The 18,643-nt window shown below is 47.5% G+C and overlaps 1 protein-coding gene across 3 annotated transcripts in view; it reads left to right on the top strand.

Annotated features, from left to right (window-relative positions):
• PTPRU (protein tyrosine phosphatase receptor type U) overlaps window positions 1-11,132 on the top strand; it is a 307,092-nt gene extending 295,960 nt beyond the window's left edge. For all 3 annotated transcript variants that reach the window (XM_090057147.1, XM_090057145.1, XM_090057146.1), the window contains 2 exons: window positions 5,521-5,604; window positions 5,819-11,132. In XM_090057147.1, coding sequence (XP_089913273.1) covers window positions 5,521-5,583 — 63 coding nt within the window. In that variant the 3' untranslated portion in view covers window positions 5,584-5,604; window positions 5,819-11,132. The remainder of the gene's footprint in view (window positions 1-5,520; window positions 5,605-5,818) is intronic.
• The last annotated feature ends 7,511 nt before the right edge of the window (window positions 11,133-18,643 follow it).

Here is an 18,643-nt window from a genome sequence, read left to right on the forward strand (position 1 = left end):
AAACTGTAGGCTGGTCAGTTTGACCTAAATATCAGGTAAAATTTAGGAAAAAATTATCAAAAAGTCCATTAGTGAGAGACTGGCAGAAGGCATGCTGCTGAAGTATATATAGCCAGTCTGTGGGCAGGTCATGCCTGAGCAAACTTGTCTTTTTCTATGATCAAGTAACAAACTGCTTAGATGTGGGAGACATGGTTGATGTCATATATTTGGATTTTAAAAAGGCCTGTGATATGGTCTCCCATGACGCCCTTATAAAAAAAAAACAAAAAACAGGGATTGTGGGCTGTCAGAGTCCACAGTTAGGTGGGTTGGGAACTGGCTAAGGGGTCAAACCTAGAGAGTGTTAGTGGATGGGTCTGTATTGTCTAGACAGGAGGTGGCCAATGGTGTCCCACAGGGTTTGGTTCTTGTTCCTATGCTGTTCAGCATCTTTACCAATGTTTTAGATGATGTGGAAAGCACGCTGGACAAGTTTGCAGATGATACTAAGTTATGGGGGAAAGCAGTCATGCTAGGGGATAGCATATAGATCCAGGTGTACCTGGACAAGCTAGAAAGGTGGACGGAGCAGAACCGGATGCAGTTCGGTATGGATAAATGCAGAGTGCTTCATTGTATCCTGTCCCTCCCTTCTAGTGTGCCCACCTCGCTCCAGATCTTGGTGTCATCATCAAATTTGAACAGGGTGCTTTTCACCCCCTCGTTCAAGTCTCTAATAAAGAGATTAAACAGTGAGGGCTGAGCCCTGGGGGACCCCACTGCCCACATCTCTCCAGGTCGAATACAACCCGTCCGCAACCACTCTGTGTGCGGCCCTCCAGCCAATTTGTGACCCATCTGACTGTGTAGGCATCAGTGCCACAGTCACCTAGCTTTTTAATGAGAATGCAATGAGAGACAGTATCAAAGGCCTTCCTGAAGTCCAGAAAGACTACATCCACCGCGACACCTGCGTCCAATGATTTTGTGACCTGATCATAGAGGGCAATCAGGTTGGTCTGACAGGACCTGCCCCTAATGAAGCCATTGTGGTTGCCCCTGAGCATCGTCCCCCCTGCCGGTCCTTCCCAGATGTGCTCCTGGATAATCTTCTCAAAGAGCTTCCCCAGCATCGAAGTAAGACTAACGGGCCTATAGTTGCCCCAGTCCTCCCTACTCCCTTTTTTGAAAATGGGGACCATATTGGCCCTCTTCCAGTAGTCTGGCACCTGGCCAGAGCACCACGAGTGCTCGTAAAGTCGTGCCGGGGCCCCTTGATAGCCCCTGCCAAGTCCCTCAGCACCCTGGGGTGGAGAGCATCTGGACCTGCTGATTTGAACACATCCAGTCCCTCCAGAAGTTCCCTAACTCGGTCCTCCCTGACCCTAGGCCTGTCAGAGTCTCCCCTGAGTTCGTCCTGAATCTCAGTGGGGGAGTCCTCGTCCCTGCACAAAAGAATGGAGGAAAAGGAAATTGTTAAAAAGGTCTGCCTTTTCCTCTGGTGCAACCGCTAGATTGCCTAGCATATCCCGCAGGGGCCCCGTGTTACCTGGTGCTTTCGTCATACTCTCTATGTATTTAAAAGGCTTTTTGTTGTCCTTGATCCTTGATGCTAGCCCTAGTTCCGTATCTGCCTTAGCTTTCCTAACAGCCCCCTACAACCCTGAGTGATGGAGGTATACTCCTCTTTGGTGATAGCCCCTCCCTTCCACTGGGTGTACGCCTCTTTTTTTGGCTTTCAGGCATTCCTGAATGCCTTTGGCGAGCCAGGGGGGCTTTAGAGCACTTTTGCCCCCTTTTGATTCTTGTTGGAACTGTCACCCCCTGGACACAGAGGATCGTCTCCTTAAGGAATGACCAGTTGTCTTGGATACCTAGTTCCCCTACTCTCCAGGACCTCAGTGCCTCTCCTACCAATCTTCTCAACTCGTTGAAGTTGGCCCTCTTAAAGTCAAGGGCTACTGCCTTGCTGCAGGCCTTTGCCACCCTGAGCTGGATGGTGAATTCCAGTATGCGATGATCGCTGTCGCCCAGGTGGTCGAGGACCTGGAGTCCCCTCACCAGGTCGTCACATGTGGCCAGAACCAGGTCCAGCAGGGCATTCCCCATGGTGGGACTGTGCGCCTCTTGGGTTAGGTGGAGGTCCTGTATCTTGGCCAGGAACCTCCGTGAGCGGTCCGACCTGGCTGACTGCTCCTCCCAGCAGATGCCTGGGTAATTTAGATCACCCATGACTACATCCCTTGCCTGAAGAGAATTCCCAGTCCAGCTAGCTCTTCCCCTTGGTTGGGTGGTCTGTAATGGACCCCCACCATTAAGTCCCCTTCCCCATGACCCCCCTGTATTCTGACCCAGAGCACTTCAGCCTGCCCCTCCTCTGTCCCCATCCTGTTAGTTGAGGATGTGTATTGCTCTTTGATGCAGAGCCCCACACTCCCGCCTTCCCCCCCGTTCTATCCCGCCTGCATAGTCTGTAGCTCCTAATGTTTACCGCCCAGTCATGGGATGAATCCCACCAGGTTTCTGTGAGCCCTACTTTGCCTAGGTTTGTACTAGCTATCCAGAGGGCGAGTTCCTCCTGTTTATTTCCCATGCTATGACCATTAGTGTAGAGGCATTTAAGGCCTTGTATTAGTGCATGCACCACCCCCTGATTCTTAGGATTATCCAGACTCCTGTCACTTACCTGGGTACTCCTTGTGCTCGTCACCTGTCGTGGTTGAGAGGTGTCCTCCTGTGGCCCATCCCTCGGTGAAGCTAGTTTAAAGCACGCCGTACGAGATCAGCCAACCTGGCCCTACGAGATCAGCCAACCTTTATGGTAAGGGTGTCCAGAATCTGGAATAGACTTCCCAAGGAGGTGGTGCAGGCCCTCAACCTTGGAAGTCTTCAAGAGACTTCTGGACAGACACCTTGCTGGGATTATTTGATCTCAACAGTATTCCTGCCCAGAGCAAGGGGGTTGGACTCGATCTTTCATGGTCCCTTCCAGCCCTTCATTTCTATGATTCTATGATTTAACCAGTTTTAGCTAGAAGGTTTCCCACAGATTGCTAGCCTCTCTGTAGAGGAATGATCCTGCTTCTAAACTGGTGTCAATCAGTGAATTAGTACAGTCACTCGGATGTAAAACCGTTGGCAGGCTCTGGTAAAATCCCATCTCTCACTCAATACGATGGGGTTGGGATTTTGCCTTAGGAAGCCTGTCAATCTCTTGCCTAGAGACTTGGGCAGCCACCACTACCTTTTTTGCTGACTTGTCTTCCTGATGTCTCTGTCGTTTCTTCAGCGGCCTTTTTTTCCTCTCTTGCTGACCTTCTCATTCAGTCCTTACCTCTGAGAAGAAGATAAGAGAAAAAGTCATACGGATCAGATGTTACTTGTGTCACATAGGCTGCACTTAGATACATCAGAGAGATATAAGGCCCTGAATAGAATAGAATAGAATTTGCTCCCCTGAATTGACGTCGTCTCTCACAACTGCATTCAAGAACGATGAATTCCAGCTGCAGCAGATGCAGAAGAGAGTTCGTAGGATGCTAATGGGAATGGAGAGTTGATTTTATGGGAGGAGACTAAAAGAGCTTAGTTTCTTTAGCCCAGCAATTCTTAACCAGGGTTCATGAGATCCTTTGAAGAATGTTGTGGGAAGGGTGAGAAGATAAATGAGGTGTGAGGAGATAACAGAGAAGAGCAGTCTCAGGCTCTCCGTGCCCTGTTGCTCCCCTGTGCCCACTGCTTGGCCCATCTGTAGGGCAGGAAGTATTGTAATAAAGAAATTACTTTTTGCAGTGGGATGCTGCTCAATTCACAAAAATTATGAAGGGTGTCTTGAGTTGAAAAAAACTTGAGAACTACTGGTTTAGCCTAATGAAACGACATGATTGCTTTATCCTAGAGACACTATTGGTATAGTACTGACTACTAGGAGTATCTTTATAGGACTGTGGCCAGTGGTACATTTATCCACAGCCATACTATTAGCTTGCCCGCTATTCTGGGCAGAAGTGGTGGCTGTTTGTTTTATATCCTACGAAAGTTTAGGTCCTATATAAATAATAATACTCTTTCCCATTAAGAGTATATTGTTATTTTAGTTCTTCTTAGGATGGGAGAAGTAAATGCCATATGGTGTCTAAACATAGAAAAATGCAGGTGGTAATTTCCAGGGGAAATTTTCACACAAGGGCATAAGTTGCAGCCCCAAAGTTTGACCAGAGGTACCGTAATCAAACGAAAACCAGCTCTGTATAAAGCAAGGCTCAGCATACCTGCAAGGCAGGAAGGGTGGTGACATTACTTGCCTGTGCTTATAGGGCAGGAACCCAGGCCACTATCCTGAGGTGTAAGGCTTTGCTACGGGGGATGCTTGATCACAGTCCCTTGAAAGGAAATAATAAAACTCCCTGTGACATTAGTATTCCATCACTGGGCCTTTATGCAATGTCATTTGTGCAGGTGTTTGCATACATCTTCTTGCATATATGTTTCACGTGCAGCAGCGGGAGTGGGTTTCAGACTGCGTGCATCCCTAGGTAGCAGAAGAGACCCCATCGGCTGGCTGCCCTCTGTCTACTTTGTGTTTTTATCTTGGGTGGAGGCTTCTTATGTTGACGTGACTAACATTGACATTAGCAAAGAACCAAGTCCAGGTGGCAACCCCCAATATTGTCCTTTAGGTCCCTTAATAGCAGCCTCAGTTGGGAGGTGGAAAAGTGAGCAGGCCAGGAAAAAGGAACTCCCATTCCCTAGTCACGGTTCTTTTGGAACAGTTACAGGGTTGCATCGCGCGGGAAGTTTGGCTGCCGTGGGTTATGCTGGAGAAATGTAGGAGCTCAGTCTTCGGTGCAATCAACTGGGCACCCTTCCTAGCACAAATGTTATTTTTAATGACCGAATGGTGCTATACGAGGGTGCCGTCGAAAGGGAAGACTATCTAGGTACATAGTCAATAGCTAATGTTGTGCTCATGAACAGGCAGCATTATTCATAGGACGAACTTGTCAGAAATTTTCCAGCGAGACGGTTTTCCATCAGGTGGTGTCATCTTGTTCAAAACAAGTGGAAACTTGTTGCTGTGATGAAAATTCATTTTGAAAGAAAAATTGAGGGGAAAAAACATTGTGATAAGGTCAAAATATTCTATTGTGACATTTTCAGAATGGACGATTGCCGTTTTTCATTTTGAAATGCCTTTTTGGTTTCATTTTTTTAAAGAATGTTACATTATAGAAATTAAAGAAGTCAGTCAGAAATGGAACAAAACATTTTCATTTTGCATGAACCAGATGTTTCAACTGACCCAAAAGAGCTTGGGTTTGGCTTTTGTTTAGTGGGAAATTTCAAAGTTTCCTGAGTTTGTTTCATTGAAATGTGAAACACTGTTCACCACAGTGAAACAAAATACCCCGTTTCCCTAAAGCGCTCTTTCCGATGTTTTCTAGGTTGGTTGTGCACTGCAAATGAATTCCTCTATGCTGCTTTTTACTTTAGCACTTAACACATTGCTGTCTCTTCTTTTATTTCTTTTCCTTAAAGGAACAGTATCATTTCTGCTATGACATAGCACTGGAATATCTGGAGTCCCTGGAGACGAGATAGCACCTTACCTGGAGATCGAAGGCAAGTGTTTGTTTAGGGTTTGTGCCCAACATGCATTTTGCACTGGGACTCGAGTCAGTGCTAATGGCGAGAGGTGGTGGCGGGGAGGGGGACAATAACAGGTGGAATCAAAACACTGAAATGAAAAAAGAAAAGGCAGGGTCTAGGGACGTGTCAGCCATTCTCAATCTTCATCCTGCTGCTCTTCCTCTTCCCACCTTCCTCCCACCCCAAGGCTGGAGCAGAGATGACACAGACTGGTTGCCAGAATTACAGAACTCATTCTGTTACCTCATCGATGCCTCCGTGACACCTTGAAACACAAATGCGTGGACCTTGGTAAGCAAGCGAGATTCACCTGTGACCACCCATGGTCATGTCTGGACACATCCAAAGCATGAAATGGACCTGAGCTGAAGAAGTGACAAAGAGGAGGAGAGAAAGATGAAATCAAGCTTGTTTGTGAGCATGGCCATGAAAGAGATGGACTTTGTGGGGGTTTTAACTGTATTTTAAGTCTAAGCAACTTTTCAGAGGAGCCCAGAAGGATCTGGGCAGGTTTTGCCCTGTGTGGAGACAAGTGTCTTGCTGGAGTAAGCACACTAAAGGGAGTTGTATAATTTTCAGCCTATTTTATTCATGAGTTTGATGTTTGCTAATCAATGGCAGCTCTCAGATAGGGGTGGAAGGGTCCCATCTTTGATGTGTACAAGTTCCAATCCTTGCCAACATCCAGCCCTTTGGAAGATGAGGAAATGAGGAATCCAGGTTGCATTAAATGTCAGAGAGGTACACAAGCTGTTCCTGGCTGTGCATCCTTGCAATCTAAGGTGTCCCGCCAGTATTTTCAAAGGTGACTTCATGATTGTGTGTGCCTTAAGGCAGTTTTCGTTTTTTTCAGGTGTGCTTAAGATTAAATATCTTAAAATCTTAATATCTTAAAATCACCTGGTTTTCTGAAGGGGGTTCTCAGTGTTTTTTGACTGTTGGGCTTGTTTGCGGTATCTCAAGGTACATGCCCAAGAAGAGAAACCCTCTGAATCACCTAATCACATTTGAAGATCTTGTCCTTTGCTCACCCAGCTTCAAGGCCTCCTACAAAAATGCTCACTTGGCTAATGATGGCTGCTTCACTGAGTGTACACCATCAGGTGGCCAAGCAGAAAGACTTGATTCATCATGAAAAGACACTACAGGCAGATGGGAGTGAGCAAACTGTAGTCAGTCACAGCTGGAATGGATGCCTTCAGAAATAACTGCAAAATAGTGTGGAGTAAAGGCCCAAATGCAGCTTTCAGTGAAAGTCCAGAGTAAGCCCATTGAAATCTATCAGCCAGATCAGACCTTCAGTTATAATACGGCAATTTCTTTCAAATCACCAGGATAAAATCTGTTTTCAGTGATGCCAGTGCAAATCCCGAGGAATTTCCTGATGCTGCAAGCCAGTACACCGATGTGAAGCTGGATTTCTTTAGGTGAAATGCCTGACAAGTTTTTAGTCGTCAAGGTGGATTTCACTGCTCTGAAATGAGGACTAGGACCTACCCAAAAATGTAAGAACACCTTTGGGGGTCCAAGTCTCGGAGCAGCAGGGTAGGCAGGGGTACTCGGAAGAGTGCCTGACACACAAGTGGTCAGCGTCATTGTGTCCGGTGGTGGTTGTGACCTGCATTGAGCTGGAAGTGGAGAGAAGAGAGGAGCTGTGGAAAGCTGAGTGACAAGAAGTCTCAGCCATGTCAGAACACTGCGTCGTCTTGACTTCCTGCCAGGGCTTGTGGTGGGTGAGCCCAGACTAATGGGGATGTGGCCAACATTTTAGAGCGTTCAAGGGCTTGTTGGGTTGATGCCACCTATTGACTAGGAGGCAGAGGTCACTTTGTCTTCATTGTGACAAGTACATGGGTTCCTTCCCCCAGGAAAAAGCCCAGCTATAATCTTAATTCTTGACATAACCTGCAGAAGAGTTTCTCCACTATCACTCTGCCATGACTTTTAGCTGTGGACCCAGAATCCCTTGTGTTTCACTGTTACCCTTGGCAAGTATTAAATTAGGATCTGGTTGCATATGCCTGACAGCCGGTTTGACTTGGACTTAGAACAGAATTAGCTGAAGCCCAGTAGTTTATCTGTAGCTTGTTTTTAATGTTTATGGACGAGCCAGTCAAAAGATGATTTGCCATCCCATATGGTGAGCCCATTTCCTCTGATGATGAGCACAGACGGTGCTATGCTCCACCACATAGCTGAGTTCCTGCTCAGCACCACAAATGGCTATAAGAAGCAGCGGCCAAAGTGACAGAAAGAAGCCCGGTGTCTGACACCATAAACTCGGAGAGCTAGGGGGCTGCCCCGCTTTGTCTCGAGGACCAGGCTTTGTCTTGGCAGGAAGAGATCAGAGGCAAGATCCTCCTCTTTGCCTTCTGGTGTTGTGCACAGCCATTTTCCTCATGATGGCTGCATTCATTATCTATGGCCAGACCGCTGTTTCCTACAGCCCCATGTGGTAGCTCTTTCACCAAGTCAGACACATTTATTCCCTCGCATCTTTTCTCACTTAACCCATCCAGTTCAGCCAATGAATCATTCACGCTGGTCTTTGCCCAGCTTCCTCTGTGTCAATGCCTTGTCAGTAGTGACAAGCTCCAAGCCCATGGCAATAAGTTCAGTTTTCCAGAGCTTCAGTGCATAAGTCCTTGGTGAGATAGTAGTGCCTTTTGACTGCTTCCAGGATGCATGCAAAATTCAGCAATTAAATGGAGAAGCTCCTAAGTGCAAGCGCTTGGCCTTCCGTACACTGAGTTGTTGTCTCTCATACCAAAGCCAACCCCAGGCCTGCTGCTGGCTCCCTGTGAGCTGTGTTTGTTCCCTTTCCTTTCCCAGCAGGGGATGGGCCCACAATATGCATTGCACGTCCAAGAAACAAGAGTGCTTTCAGCATATTTACTAAAGGGAAGTTCATCTCCTGTGTGCAACAAGGCAGGAGTATGGGGCCAAGTGCAAGGAGAGGATGGTAGGGCTTTATGCTCAGCCTCCTTCTCCACTGGATCCTCTCAAACTGCCTGCACTCCACAAGGTGTAGATAGAGCTGGTTGGGAAAATATATTTTCGAGGAAAAAGATGCTCCTTTGAGGTTTTCCTACAAGCCATTTAAGGGTGGGTGCTGCACAGGAGATATCTCCTGGGTATCTGCATGGAGGGTGCAGATACCCAGGAGGGAAGAGGAGATACTTAGGCAGCCACAGGAAGTTTACACTGAATAGCAGGGCATTTTCTAACCCTGAGGCCCATTAGGATGTGAGCAGTGTCTCGGGGAGGTTCTATAAATGCTATCTCATTGCCGTGCAGAATCTACTAGGCCTAATAAATCGCTTATGAAATCAAAGAAGTGATGTCCAGGATGAGCTTAGCCCTGTGTTTGGAGCAATCTTAAATCAGTCTCCATTGGGGTGGACCTGAGTGACACAAGAAGTCTTTGCTATTGCTGTCGCTGATTATTCTTGACTTGCTCCATCCATCTTTGTATTAAACATGTTTGATACTTATCTGGGTGCATGTTCCACTCTCTCTATCTGAACACCTGCTTGTTTCAATACTAACTTTGGTATCAGTTCCTAGTATAAGCAGTGATTTGAACGTCAGCAAGTGTCTCTGCTCCCGGCATCACCATCTTTGTGTTTGAATCCCAATGACATTGTGTTCAATCCAGTCAGTTCCTACTTGAGGAATCCTGCTAAGGTCTCTGGGCAGATTGTGCTGTGTTAAGGTCCATGGTCCAGATCCCGTTCTCAGTGCCAATAGTGATGAATTTGGAGTAACAACTGAGTCATTGGACTTAGTATTGGATTTCATACTAGGTTAATTGAGAGCAAAATCTGTTCCTGTGCCTTGGGTGAAGAAGCCCAAAAGCAGTGCTCAAACTTCATGAGTAGCATTTTTTGCTATTGATTGACTTTGATGGGGCCAGGATTCCTTCACAAATGCTTGGCTTTTCCAACTTCTTTGTGAATATTTCACACAAGCCTAATGATAATAACGTACACCAAGGGCTATAAAATCATCCCCTTCTGCTTCCCTTCCTGCCCTGTTACCACAATTAAAACCCTCTTGTCTAGTGACTGAATATTCTTTCTATCCCTACCAGAGTGTGGAAGAGTGTACAATGAATCCTTCCAGTTTAGGGTAACACGTGTGCCTATATTAGAAGGTGGTCTTTAAATAAAAGTGTCTTTTTCCTGATTTTCTTTTCAATCAAAAGGCATATTAATGTCCCCTCTTTGTGCAGCCCCTTGAAAGGTATGCTGTGGAAGAGGAGGGCTCATACACACTGGAGTGGTATTGAAGTGGTTCTTTCTAAAGGCCCAAGTTAAAAGAAATAGTACAATATGTCAGGGGCACTATGTCGGTCACAGGACTGGTGGGGTGCTTGTTTGTAGAGAACAGAGATGGCAATTACCTCCACAAGTGTAGGCAGAGGATCTCTTAAGGGTAACAAGGAATTGGGGTTGAAACTCTGTAGGATGTTGAGTATGGAAAAGGAGGAGGAACTACCAAAACTTTTATGAACAACACACCACATTTGACCTGTCATAACCAGGAAACCTTTTTTAACATTTTTTTTTTTTTTTTTAAATTTGAACTGCCTTGCTTCTTCCCAGTGCTTCCATTTGGTACATCCATCTTGGTTTGTTTGTGCAACAGTGCCAGTCAATTTATTCTGACCAAAGGGAGGAAGAAAAATCTGCAGAAGGGTTTTCCACTGACTCTTTCTGATGCTCATAGGTGAAGTGGGACCAGAAAGGCATGCAAAAAAAAATAAAATCGAAACCCATTCAGTCCTGTGGAGAAAATAGAAGCTGGATGATTTGTATATAAGTTTTAAAAGTAAGATTTTTGATATCCCCTTGCTGGACTTCTCTGAATTTTCAGTGCATCTCTCGAGAAGGGCAAGCTTTAAAATCAAAGTGCTATAACAACCAACCAATTTTCTGCTCCTATTGAGATGTTAGCACAACACAAGGCAAGGACATTCTGTACATATAAATATATATATAGAAATATATATATATATATATATATATATATATATATAAATACTGTTCTTAATATGGATAATGTTTATTGGTATTACAAATGGAGTGGTGCTTTTTTTTTTCTTTTTAATAAAAATAAAAACCAATGGAATAAAAAAAAAATAAAAGTGACAACAAAATACAAAAATTGAAATAGTTTTTGTCTAGTGCAAACTCAGAAGCGATGCCAAAGGCCACAATCAGAACAGTGGCGAATGCAGAAGCAATGGATGCTGGTTGATGCGTTTGATCCTGATAGACGGTGGGAGGGTCACAGGCCCTGCCTCCCACAGAAGGTGGGAAAGAAAGCCTCTGGTTTGTCAGAGGCTTAGGTGGTGGGAGGTAGAACAAGGTTGCACAAAGAAAGGCATTTCTACTGTGGACTGTCCCACACACACCCAGCTGTTGTTAACTTTGTTTTTTCTTTTGCTTTCTTTTCTTTTCAGAAAACCAAACGCATAAATAAATGTTCCAAATTTGTGACAGCCTCTGAATTTATTTCACTAGCTGTTGTTTTTGAAGGCCTTAAGTGGCATGGACGTGGCTGTTTCTCAAGATGTCTCCTCCTGCACCGTTGCTTTCCTACAAGGGGAAAGAGCTATGGCCCTGACGGAGACCCTGTTCAGGTGTGCACAACACAGTTTTGCCAGCTAGGCTATGTAAAATGAAGTGTGTGTGTGGGGGCGGGGGGAAAGCGCGTGCTTAGTAACAAAGCTGGCAAACATCTACTTGTGAATGCTGCTTATACTGGCAAAGATTTCATTTTCCTGATATGGCTGATGCCATTTGGAGAGTTTGGTTAACTCTCAGCACACTTGATTCAAGGTGCACCTCTGCTAAGGACTTTGCTGGCGTGGCTTTGTAGACGAGTCCCCAGCTCAGAGGAGGTGGGGGTCTATGACTAAGCTTCCTTGGAGCTGCCACAGTCCATGGCATCATAGGAGTTTGGGGAAAGAGAACAATCTCAGAAGACTTCCTTGGCTGTCAAACACAGAAGAGCCAACGATCAGGATTAGCCTCAACCTTTTTGCCAGTGATTGTGCAAGGAGGAAAGGCTTGCAACGTTCATATTGGAAGCCAAAGGTTTTCCAGTTTTGGTCTTAACGTTTTACTGCTGCAGATGGAGCAGTGGGACTGCCAGTGCAAATGGTGCTCTTTTAGTGGATGCCTGCAGTCAGTGCAGTATAGTGGTGTTCCTACCCACTTGCTGTGGGGAAGAAAGGTTTTTTGCAATAAGACATGAGCCTGGATTTTCAGCCGGTGTTAATTCCAGTGGAACTATCTTGAGGAACACCAGCCGAAAGAGACACCCTATGCTTTTTAATAGCAGAGTTCATGGCATTGCAAAGATTCATGCATCTTTTTAAAGAAGAAAAAAGGAAATTGGAACAAAAATGAAGTCTGCGTGGCTTGCTTTTGCATATATTTCAGAAAAGGAGGCACTTTGTGGGCCAAGGCTGTGTCATAACTCAATTATTCTCTCGAGCAGATCCCATTTTAAGTGAAATCAGTGAGCTGGATCCCCAGCTGGTCTGTCTCAGTATAAAAGTAATGAAGTCAATGGACGTAGGTCAAGTTACTGCACCTGAAGAATTGGTCTAATAAGAACTTACCTGCATAATCCAGCTGCTTGGGTCCTGTGCTGCAAGTAGGCACCTTTAGACCTATCTTTGGGTAGTTTAACTTTGTCCAAGAGCCTGGCATTTCCTTCCCGTGAGCCAGTTACTTTGGGAGTTCTCTGCCAGAAGAGCGGCCGTTCCACGACAGGCCATCAAGTGCGGTGTTCTGCCATCAAAGGTAACTTGTAAGTTTGAACACCGTTCCACACCATGCCCACCTACCCCATGCGCTAGTAGGCACTAGGAGGAAATTCCTTCTTTACCTATCGTATCAGCTGCTCAGCATGGAGAAGTGCACATCAAAACTGCATCCTACCTAACACAGTGCAGCTATTTTCTTTATTCCTCGCCACAGGTTAATCTTTCTCTTTCCCTGCCAGTATCTTCTAGGTGTTTCTCCAAGTGCAGATGAAAACTGTAAGGTGACAAAAAACCCAGAAAGGAATGGCTGGGACATTGTGATTGGGATATAGGGACTTGACTTCCATTCCTTGTCCCATACATGCTCAGACAGGTGAATTAGATCTAAAAGAACAAGGGTGCCTAGTTACATATTTGCTGCTTTCAGTCCACTAATAGGCACTGTTGACATGTTCCTAATTACTGGTCAGCTATGAGCAGACCCTATTCCCCATAGACATGTGCTTCCTCCAGCTAGCGTGCACAAAATTGTATATGTTCATATGCCACCATGCAGCTAATCTGCTGCTTCCAGCCCTGGGCTTGGAAACTTTTAAGGGGCCTTCTCACTAGGCTTTCCCCTGCCTATCCTACCTGCTCCTTGTGGCAGACCTAATCCAGATGCAGCCCATACAAAAGATGGCTAGTAAGGAACTTTGATAAAGGTTTGGAGGGGGAGAATGCAGGCCCTGAGGTGTGCAAGACCTACATTTCTGTCTTTGCTTTGTTCCCAGGGAGCAGGGCCCTCACCATGTGCTTTTGGGCTATGCACATGCTCATGATTTTTAGGGGAAAACTTGGTGTAGCTCTGAACTGTAGGAGCAGGTTCATGGCTAGGCATCCTTATTTCTGGCCAGCTGTTTTGGGGGCCTGAGCCCCACGTCTTTTCTCTGCATCTTACTCCTTGCTAGCTTGGGGCAGGGGCTCCCTGCATATCTGGTTTCTGCGGCTGCCTTGGGCACAGAGGAGCCCAGACCGCCAGCGCTTGGCTGAGGACTCTGCAATGGGTGAGGCATTTCCGCGCCTCCACACCTGTTACGATCAATTCAGGTCTGTAAAATGGAAACGACAGCACTGTCCTACCTCATGTGGCTCTTGAGGAAAATAAATAGACTGCGGTTTCAGAGTTACTCCAATCCTGTGTTAAGGAAGGAGAGCCCCAGGCCCAGAGTGGGAGGGAACTGCCCATCATTGGAAATGACACACAAACCAAAAGGAACCGCTTCTAATTCATGTCCCAGCTGGAAAATAAAATCCCATTGTGAGAGAGAGCTTCTGTAGAGGCAAGCGCCGGCTTTGTCTTTAGTGATTTATTTATTACAAAGCAGCCTTCAGTTTAATGTGTTGTGATATTAAACACTTCCAGTAAAAGTTGAGTCTTAATTTAATGGAGACCAAGGAAGAAAAAAAAATCTAATTGAGTTGTCAGGATTGTTTTTCATCTTTAATTAAGGTTTGTGAAGGATACGGTAATTACATTTTACCAATAAATAATAAAAAGGAGAATAATGCAAATTAAAATCAAGCACTGTATTTATGGAGGGATAGATGTGTGCATGGTAGCTTTGGGGCTGTTTTTCTGTCTGCATCAGAGCCTCATTCCCTGAGGCACGGTGTTTTCCCAAGCGCTGGCAGCCAGAGAACCGCATGCCATCCTTGGCCTGGCACCTGCACCAAAGCTATCCTGTCTCCATGGCTCCAGGCTGCTCGGGCAGTCATCTCTTCTGATGTGTACGGTGCAGGACAAGCTCTCACAGCGCACAAGTCCGAGTGGCTTCTGGGCACCAGGGATTGAGCAGGGGCTGCCGCAGCTGAGCTGCCCCAGGCTCTGCTCTAGCAGGATGGCAGTGAGGGGTGTGCTCCAGCCTGTCATGAAAGCCTCGCCAAAACTCTCAGTCCCCAGATTCTGATCAGAAAAGAGGAGGGATGGAAAGCTAGGGCCGCTTTCTCCCAAACCCTTTCCAGTTGGCAGCAGCTGGGGAGCCCAGCGGTACCGACATCTACAATAAGGTCAACCTCGGCAAAGCTGGCCTGGCTCTGGCCTGCAGACAGACTGGCCCTCTGTGCTCTTGCCCCCCTCTCGCCAAGCTCCCCGGGGGAGGGGAGGGAGAAGAGACTTCCCGGAGTTGGTTGGGAGGGAAAGGCAGATGCTTCAGCTCGTGGCACAGTTTACTCCTGCGAGGTCTCTCGATTTGTTCTTTCCTTCCTCTTTATAATTAACCGCCGCCTGCTGCACAAGTCCCAGCATGACAAGTGCCAAGGAGACAGCTTGTAACTATTCTTGGCTTGCAGCCGCCAGCCCAGCCCTGCTTGTGAGCTCATTAACAGCATGTCCTGGACAAGACTGTAGCTTATTAGACCCGAGGACCCAGTCCACTTGTGAAAGGGGAAGGGAGGGGGCCCTCAGGAATAGCCTCCCGGTGTTGCACCTGGTTTCTGGGGCATGCACAATGCCCTAATTAGCAGAACAACCCCGGCTCAGAGCGCTTTGTTCCACCCCTGACTCCAGTCCAGGACTTGGGGCTCAAGCCAGTGGAAGGACAAGGGCTGATTCTCTCCAGCTTTTTCGCTATGTTTTGTGGCTAGATACCTTGCCGCTCCTGGTGCTGGGAAGAAGACAGGACTGGCCTGAGCCTAATTCTGGGAAAGTTGCCCTGCCCTGCCCTGCCCTGCCCTGCCAGTGGGATGGCACTGTGACTTGCACCGTGGCCTCCCCCTGAAATACCTTCTGCTATTCTAGCTCTCGGTGCACCTGTGTTCAGTCCTGTACCAAACCCTCTTCCTCCAAGCCTGTCTTTTGCTTTATGAATACACTGCAACCCCCGCCTGAAAGCACCTTGTGGAGGAGAGAAATTAGCCCTTAAAAGAGCAATGAAAGTTTTATTCGAGGAACCATGGCGCAGCTAGGAAATGCGCAGGGATGCTCAAACCCAAAGCAGCCCATATCAGGAAGGCACAGAGGGCATTAACGCTGAGTGGCTTTAGTGACAAAAGCCTCCATGGGATTCTGTTCCAGCCTGAGCAAACCCGGACCCTGGCCTGGACACTCAGACACCTGAAGTCTGGACCTGGGCTTCAGACCTGCCAGCGTAGCATTTGCCTCTGATTCACCCTGCCCCGCCGGTTCCCTTTTCGTTTGTTATTCCAAGCTGGTGATTTGTATGAAGGCAGGGAAAAAATGTTTTATAGCAAGTGCCTAAGAAATTTGCATCTCAAATAATGAACGAAAGAAAAAGAGAAAAGCAGCTTTCCCGGGCAGCTGCTGCAATCAGGTCCCACTCACCGCTGCCATGTGCCCCTTTTAATCCCAAATCATCAGCCTGCTGCAGGTTTGATTTCCATAAAATTATAGGCATTCAGCCTCTATCGATATATCTCCATAAAGAGAGGCAACCTGCAGGGGCTGGGAGTGCCGGTGGCACGCAGGGTATAGAGGTAGGCTGAGTTCATTCTGGTAGGTTTTTAGGGCTAAGTGGGGGTCATGGTGGGAAACATGCTAATCTCATCCTATTTAATAACCTCTCTCGTCCCAACCAGCTCAGACCTGGCTCAGGAACATTTTCCATTCTCTGGTATTTTTCTTAGCTTTGCTGGAGGGGGCCCATCCATGGGAGGCTTCCCACATCCCCAGCAGGGGGGCAGTGGAGGCTGCCTGCAGCTGACCCCAGGCCCCACTGGAGGCAATGGGAGTTTTGGCAGTAGGGCCAGGATGACTGAGCCTGCTGTCTACTATGGGCCTGGTGCTGCAAGGTCCAGAGCTTTCTCCCTCTGAGGTGGACGGTGCTCAGCAACATTCAGGCATCAATCACTGGGCAGCGTTTGCCTACCCCAAAGACCACCAACAAAGGTGTGAATGCGCCTTTGGCTCTTTATTTCCCAAATCACCAGGCCTGGTGAAGGCTGGGCAGGGATCGTCGTCCAGCACCAAGACCACACGTGCGAAAGGAGAGCTTAGTACGAACAGTGGGTCACTTATCGTTCCTGAAGGCAGCATCCCTCGTTCGGAGACAGCGCACTAGTGCTAACAGCAGGGCACGTGTCTCAGCCCAGCTCACAACGGGAGCAGGATACTGAGCTCTGAAGTCTCAGGTGAGCTAACAGGCAGACTCTGCCGCCTCTCCATGCTGCAACGTGTTCCCACTTCCTGCCCCAAGTGCCTTTGAGTGTCACCGCTCCCAAGGGCTCAATTCAGCAAGGATCCTATGGTGAGTCTAGCCTCCCAGAAGCCTCCTTCCCCCTGGATAAGCAGTGTGTCATTCTTCTGCCAGGCAATATTTCAACCACAGCTCGTTAAGCCGTAACAGTCACCAGCTGCTAATGATGAAAAAAAAGCTTCCCCCCTGGTTTTATGAAAGCAATAATTTCATTTGCCTCCCAGTAACTAGGAGATAAATGGCTGCTGCTTATCTGGGACTTTCCTCTGACACGAACATAAACATGGCTTTCTCTATTATGCCCCATTACAATAATAAATGATTGACTTGGGCTTTGTTGGGCGATTGCAGACATCCAGCACCTCGTGTCAGTCCATTAAATGGCCAGGGTGATTGACAGCTCTGGCTCCACTTCCAGGTTCTACTGTCCATGGAGAGCATACCCCTTGGCAAAGCCAACCAGTGGGCGGAGAAGACACAGTGGCCTATTGCCAAGGCTCTTAATGAGTATCAGGTCAATAGGAAGCATATGGGAGTCTATTATGCTGGAAGATAGGGGAAATAAAACTGTAAGGTGTAATGTTTTCACCCACAGGAAGGATGGTCTTGGCCAAAAGAGGCACCTGTATGTGGCTCCTACCTCCCTAAGTGGCAGCGATGCTGAGTGTCCAAGAGCTCCCATCAAAGTGAGCAGCACTTAGCATCTCACCGTGCTTTGCAGCCTGAAATCACACTCCGCCTCTTATGAGTGGGGTAAGGAAATGGAGGCACAGAGAACTGAAGGACTCTAACTTGCCAACCAATCAGTTGAAAAGTCAGGAAAGGACCCCAGGAGTCCTGGTTCCTTGTCCCTTGCCCCACTCACAAGGTATCACACCCTTGCAGAGCCAAGACTAGAGCACGGGAGCTGCAGCTAACAGGCAGCGACACCGTTCTGAGCTGGGAATATCGCCCAAGAGCTCTGACTCTATCCATGCACCTCCCCAGTGCTTGGACTACAACCCGGGAGTCCTGATGCCAAGGTCTTGCTCTAATTACTGGACAGTGCTTCTCACCTGTGTCCCATCCAGCTGCCCAATCCCCAGCATGTGGCACATGGGGAGCGGGGAGGAGGAGAAGGGGAAGCCCAGGTGGAGCCGGGAGGGACAGACACGTCCCTCTCTCTCTTTCCGGCTGTGGGTGAGCCTGTTTGCAGCGCGATGCTCGCCTGGTGTCTCGCACTGCCTCTCTCCGGAAGACGCAGATGGATTAGAGCTGCTTAAAAGGAGCACTTTGCATTTCAATAACTAATCCAAATATGCAGTCCAAGCTCCAACTTGTGGCCCCTTGGGAATTATTCACGAAATAAACTCCTTCCTCGCGCTGTTATCTGCAGCAAACATGCCCCAAAAGGCTGGTAATGATTTCCTGAAGCCAATGTCATGGTATTGTTAGAGGTGACCTGCATATTCCTGTTCCATTCATGGAGTCTTTTCCTAATCCTGGCTGACACGAAGCGCTGAATGTGCTGGAGGCGGCTCGTCCCGGCTCCCAGCAAAGGTGCCACAATAGGAGTGGGAAAGGGGTTTGGGGGAGAAGGAGCAGGCTGGAGCACAGCAGGGGAATGCAGGGGTCTCAGCCCAGGCTGGCCCCTTCACCCCAGGCAGGGGAAGGTCTCAACAGGACTGCTCTTACTGAAGCCCTCTGCTTCATTTCCACAGCACAGACACCCCGCTCTATGCATAAACACACAGATTCCTCCCCCATGTATAAATACAGCCTTACACGCGCTCACTGTTCACCAACCCCTTCACGGGCATACTCATCCTACATATGTCTTCTGTAGCTGTGTTAATAGCTGTACCATATAGATACAGAGACAGCTGTAGATTGCTACACATCCTCCCAGATGCCATTGTACTTTTATCCGTGTCTCCCTGTACACATGCATACATATAAATAACACACCCACCTGCATGCACAAAGCAGCCATGCTTGCCCCATGCCAAAGCATCCTGAGGAGGTGGTGGGTGCTGAAATGCTCTGAGTGCCCCTCATC

This window comes from Crocodylus siamensis, chromosome 7 (assembly GCF_052110815.1).
Source record: "Crocodylus siamensis isolate JL-2025a chromosome 7, ASM5211081v1, whole genome shotgun sequence".
NCBI classification, from domain to species: domain Eukaryota; kingdom Metazoa; phylum Chordata; order Crocodylia; family Crocodylidae; genus Crocodylus; species Crocodylus siamensis.